The following is a 6,094-nucleotide window of genomic DNA, read 5'->3' on the forward strand; positions in this document are numbered from 1 at the left end:
AAACTTCAACTTTCGAATTTTAGAGTAAAAACATCTTGAATTAAAGTTCTTTGAATTTCAGGAACTTTTAATGATTGACACTTTGTTGATAAAAATCAGTGAGAGAAAACTGGATCAAAATTTTTTTTCTGCTGGAAAATCTGAAAATAAAAATCCAGTTTCAAGGCCCACCATGATCCGTGCTTGTTGCTTGAGGGTGAAGCAACATTACCCAGCCCAAAAAAATAATTAAAAAATTGCATGTTGTTCTTAAGCAGGGGCACAACAGCAGCTGTGATGAGCTGTACAGTTCGTACTTTGGTCCTTTCCCTCGTTGATAAATTATCTTATAAAATTAAATGTCGTTCACGTTTTTGGGTACCTTTACTGTTCGATAGTGGATTTTGCCTTCCTTTAAACAAAATAAATAAGCTGAATTGAAAAAGAAATCAAGTCAAATCATGAAAAGTCAACTTTGAGCGGAAACAAATTCCAGACAAAATTTACAGAGACGAAGCTGTGCTTCGCAAACACTTGCGAGAACACACCAAAAAGCAGCTCTAGTAAGTGAAATAAGAAAAAGTAGAAATAAGCATCGAATTATTAAGAACTCGGCTACGTGTAAGATTCCAATCTGCGACCTTGCAACATTGAGTCTACCCAGCCACAGATGCTTTAATTCCACAAAACTAGCCACTAATAACCAAGCTACAGCTACACATGCTAATGAATTGCCAATTTGATACCGTAAAAGGGGCACCAAATGCAAAAGACACAATTTTGCATGTAATAAATTGGAAAGCATAAAGCCAAATTATGTATAAATTATGCATTTCAAAAAAGTTTGCGAGGTAAATTCAGTTGGAAAATTTTTGAAATCGAGCCTTTGTATCATTGTACTGCTATTTAAAACAATTAACTTTTTTCGGTTCATTTGATGAATTAAAAATGCATCAACTGTGTTAACTTTAACTTATCAAATATTAAAGAACATATGACATTATACTGTTACCGCAGTCTACCGATTCAAAAATGCCACCAAAGTAGCACTTTTATCTGCGACTTAGGTTGGGGGAAAAAGAAAGTTCGTACTAATACAGTCAATTCGCAAAAATAATCACGACCTACATAAGAGTCTTCGCCACGTTTATCGACTCTTAATCATTTTTGAATGATTTCTACATCGCCATTTTTCAATCCGAACAAAAAAATTTAAGAAAGTACGACAGAAATTCAGATATCCAGAAGTTATCCAAGTACGACAGAAGTTATCCAAATAATTTTTACTAAGAAAGTTTCGAAATAATAAATCACTAACAATGTTTTAGACTTCACACGGTGACAAATCAGACTTATGGAAAGCCTCAGATGTTTAGACAAAAACACGCTGACGAAAACAACAATGTAGACAGCTTAGCAGTCAGCACTGCTCTTGCTGTTATCGGCTTACAACTTAGTGACTAAAAGTAATGCTTGTTGAATAAAAAAAGCTTCTTCAAATGTTAGAAGAGTCTTCAAAAAAGAGAAAGAAAAATAAAATTCGAACAGATAATCAAAACTCATACATCAAATCGGATATAACACTACAAAGTTTTCTGTTTCTAAAATAGTTATTCAGTTCGTCTTTCGTAATCCAGGCGAACATATCATTTGCACTTTCAAAATGAGTTTCATAATTTACGAGGAAAATAAATTCGTTCACGCCTGTTACATCACTGTTCAGTTGAAGTTTTTCTCTCGCATTCTTTGAAAGATTTCTTTTAACAATCGCATTTGGGGCGTTGCTCCAAAATCTCGCTCTAATTGAAGTTCCACAATTTTGTATTAAACATCTTTCGGCAGCTATTCGTTAGCTCTCCCCTTCTTGTAAATTAGTACTTGGCAGAATATACTGCTTCTCCGAGCACGTTTCATCTTTTATTGCCAGGACAAGTTTCTGAGATAGTTTTTTGTTCAGTGATTTCGGGTCATTTTCTTCGTCCGTAGTTCGACTTGCTGGTTTGAATATGTCAAACTTTTGCTTTTGGGCAATTTCGAAATCTCTGGCTGTGACTATGTTCTTGGCGCTACTAAAATGAACAAAATAGTAATTTAATTTGGTCAAGTATGAAAACAATCAGACGACCCAAAGGATAACAGATGTAGTATCGTACACAACAAGATCAGAAATTGGAGCCAAACATGCTTAACTATATCTGATTTAAATTTTTCACTATTCGGTATTCCCCAGAGTTAACAAGAGAGTATTGATTTTATAATTTATCAATCAATCGGGCATTAGCAAGTCCCGCAAAACAATTCAAAGTCAGAAGTGTTTTGCGTCAAACTTCCTACAATTCTAATATTTCTACATTCAGCCAATCAATTTCATGGAAAAAACAGGGGGTGATGTGGAAGTGGGTACTGTCTCTGCTTCTCAGCCGAGCGGTTGGTAGTTTGAGGCCAACTATGACCACAAATTGCATCTAATTCTTCAGCAAGAACACTTATTACAGTTCTCCGTGATAAGCTGAACAGCTCGTATAATGGTCCTTTTCGCGATAGAAAAATGGTCTTACTCATGAACACATGAATATAGTGAGAAATTGTACCTTTTCTGTTTGAGTGCTAATTCGTGGTCTGCCAGTTTGCTCTTCTCTATTTCCATCTCATTCCTGTATATTTGAAATCTCTCCTGCAGATCACTCACTTCACTCGAGATACGCGGAAACCTATCATTTAACATAATCAAAATTTTGATACGCAAAGTTTTAAATTTTGCAACGCTAACAAGTTTTAACCAATCAAAAACAAATATCGTTTTTTAAAAACTTGTTTATTTAACAAATTAGTATGGGGGAATCCCTCGTGCCAGAAAAGCCGATTGGCCCAGTTATCTTTGCCAATCAGAGTTCAAAACGTGATTTTTTGGTCAAAACTTAAAAAAAAAACACCTGAAAACTTATTTTGCCTGTTTTTCGAAAATTTGCGCTGAAAATTTGGTCGAAATAGGGTCTTTGCTATGATTACGGAGATCTCGGAACTTCAATTTAGTGAAGAACGATCATAACAGTATCACCTGTATCCAAAACAACAGCCCACCTGAAACACGACTCATTTTATTACTTTAAAAAACTGCACAGCTGATATTGAAATGATAGTACAACATTTCTGCAGTATCTCATTAAAGTCTTGATATTAAAGAGTTCATAATAATATACCTGGTGAGTAACACAGACACTCTGATTGGCCAACTCAGATATCGTGTCGATGTGGGCTGTGATTTAACTATGGGCAGACTACTTGACCGCCTTACGAACAAATTTAAAGTGTGCGTCGCTCTTTTCATTTCTTGTTCTCTTTTATTTCAATGAAGCAACTGCAAAACTGATGATAACATTTTCTCTGAAATGCAATTAATGGTTTTGCCAGCCTGAAGCAAATCTTTTGAAAAATTTAAAATTTGTTTAAAATTTTTTCAGAACTTAAATTGAACAAAATTGTTACTTGCAAAGATCAACGAACGTAAACCGTTTTAGGAACCAATTAATATACACATTAATATACATACAAATTACAATTACTTACTTCGCAAGGCACACGGATGGTAAAATTGCATAGTTGATTACTATGCTGGCTACGGAATAATTAAGGAATACAGTACAATGATGAAACACAAAATCATAAGGGCTGGAAGCAACATTTACAAATAATATCAACCACAAAACCATGATAATTAATAAATTTCTAAATTTATACTTCATAAATCTCAATTCAATTGGCTTAATTTGTATTTATGTAAAACTTTTTTTTCTCAAAAGCGGTTCATTTTTTCAAAAATTCATTTTTCAAATAGTTTTTTTTCACAAGCGGTTCATTATATCTGGTTTTCATAAAAAGTCAACTGCTCGTAAAACTTTGTCACTCCATTCAACGTTTTTTTTTTGTGAACAGATCGTATAATCCCCTGAGCTCAAATTTATAAAGATGTTTCACTATGTTCATTTGTCATAAAGTTATGGGAGTTTGAATAATGCGAGTTTGGTCAATTTGCGCTTGATATATTTTGTGTTCCTTAAAGCGTAAGCTGAGTTTAATCCATCTTCGAAATCGTTTCAAACTGAATTAAGACATGCAATTTGATCTATTTTAAACTTTGATATATGCTAAATGTATTTCTCTGCCCTAATCATAAGTGATAACTGTCGCAAAAAAAATAGAAAAAAAATAATTCTTTTATGAATGATTCATCAATGTTTTGCAAAGCAAACACTTTTCCATCGACCTTATAGGGCAGACAGAAGAGTCAGGGCAGACAAAAAGTTTGATCGCAGAACAAGACTGCTCGCATCGAAGCCTTGATGCGAGCAGTCTTGTTCTGCGATCAAAATTGTTCTAACATAAGTTGAGGCCAACTTAATGGTTAAATTGGATCATGATAAGAAGAAAATTATAATTACATGACTTGGTCTTCGATATAGCTTGGGTGCAGAACGTTCCAATTTGGGGGTCCACATTTTTTACAAAAAAAAATTAACGTCGTTAATTGTTATCTAAGAAAAAATTCAAAAATTTCATCGTTTTGCCTTAACATGACCATTCTTGGAAATACTCCCAATTAAAAACTGAGACGAATTTTTCTGGAACTGTTTTTTGCAAGTTAAGAGGGTTTGAAAAATGCCAATTTTGCGTAATTGATGCGCGCATTGTTTCCAGTTTTCTTTTACTCATAGCGTATGCTTTGGGTTAAAACGGCTCAGAAATCAGTTCATAAACCAAAAAATAATCTGTTACTAACTGAGAAATTAAGCATTTTGTACTTGACATTTCGGAACGGATGAAAGATTTAGCAGATAAAAAGATAAAAGAAGTGATTTTTTTAATGATATATTTTTTCTACAATTTATTTGTTTTTTTTTGTTGAAATCTTTGCAACCGTTTGCTTTTTGAGAACATCTAACAGATTGTTGGAAACCCTAATTTAATTTTTTAAAACAATCAAAAATTTGAGAAATTTTTTGTTGATATTCGATTGGATAGAATCCATGAAATAGAAAAAAATATTATGAAACTAATGCAAAATCGAGAAAACCGCTGCTGATATCTTGCTTGTAGCAAGAAATTCTGCAAAAATACCCATTACATTAGCATGTTTGTTCTCAATTTCTAATATTCCGAACAACAATAATACTGAAATACAGAAACTTAATATGTACCTTAATCAAATTACACAGAGGCTGTTGCAATTGGCAAACCTCAACAAAAAATAGCAACCTTGAACTTTCAAATGCAGAAGTATAGAAATAATGAAAGCTTTGAAAAACAATGAATTTCCTTCCAACGGAATTTAATCTGCCAACCCACAGAGTCTTATTTTCATTACTGAACCAAATCACCTTAAACTCTGAAAAACAGCCAACAAGAAAGCGGTTGAAATACATGCTATTAAATTGGCGAATACATCTGAGCAGTACATATTCTGAATCTCAACAGCAATTCTTTGAGCTCTAATTTTTCAGTTAGTTCGGAGAAAGAAATGATTCGTAGTTTGAAGTATGCGTTTGTTTGTGCAATAAATATCTAATAGCTTTAAGCTTCTTTAAAGGGAGAGTGTTTCGAATACAACACAAACAAGACTGCTCGTATCAGGGCGAAGCCCTGAAAGTTCCGACTGCCTATTAACGTTTATGGAGCAGTAATAACATAACAGCATAAAAAAATTAAATGAAATAAAATATTATGAAAAACGTGTTTTATAAAATTTGAAAATTTTTCTATGAAAATCATCCCCCCACACGCCGTATAAAGTACAAAACAATAGATTTCGCTCCTTGTATCAAATCAATTATGGCAAATAAGCTTCTTTCAACCAATTTGGAACGATTTCTAAGACGGATTAAATCTCCGCTTATTACGCGTTAATAGCGCGAATTATATCTCGCGTTAATTGTCCCAAATTGGTCAAAATGGCAAATGGCAATCTTTAAACCCTCATAACTTTACGAAAAATGGTCACAGGTGAAATATCTTTTCAAATTTAAGCTCAAGACAACAATAGCTTTCGAATGATATAAAAAAATTCCGTCAAAAATGGCTAGTTAAAAAGTCGAAATTTGTCTGAAGAAAAAAAACCCAC

At 33.4% G+C, this 6,094-nt stretch overlaps 1 protein-coding gene across 1 annotated transcript; it reads right to left on the reverse strand.

The window, feature by feature from the left end:
- Positions 1 to 1,526: 1,526 nt before the first annotated feature.
- Positions 1,527 to 3,359, reverse strand: LOC134846266 (large ribosomal subunit protein mL46-like). Its single transcript, XM_063863548.1, has 3 exons — positions 3,180 to 3,359; positions 2,571 to 2,690; positions 1,527 to 2,048 (listed from the first exon to the last, which is right to left on the reverse strand). Exons 1-3 carry the CDS (start codon positions 3,305 to 3,307, stop codon positions 1,829 to 1,831), a joined length of 468 nt encoding a protein of 155 aa, XP_063719618.1. The 5' UTR covers positions 3,308 to 3,359; the 3' UTR covers positions 1,527 to 1,828.
- Positions 3,360 to 6,094: the final 2,735 nt, after the last annotated feature.

This window comes from Symsagittifera roscoffensis, chromosome 5 (assembly GCF_963678635.1).
Source record: "Symsagittifera roscoffensis chromosome 5, txSymRosc1.1, whole genome shotgun sequence".
Lineage (NCBI taxonomy): Eukaryota > Metazoa > Xenacoelomorpha > Acoela > Convolutidae > Symsagittifera > Symsagittifera roscoffensis.

Coding starts and splice junctions, on each gene's coding strand:
- LOC134846266 (XM_063863548.1), bottom strand. CDS start 3,307: ATGAAAAGAGCGACGCACACTTTAAATTTGTTCGTAAGGCGGTCAAGT. Junction 2,691..3,179: donor GTGTCTGTGTTACTCACCAG/GTATATTATTAT, acceptor GTTAAATGATAG/GTTTCCGCGTATCTCGAGTG. Junction 2,049..2,570: donor TTAGCACTCAAACAGAAAAG/GTACAATTTCTC, acceptor TGTTCATTTTAG/TAGCGCCAAGAACATAGTCA.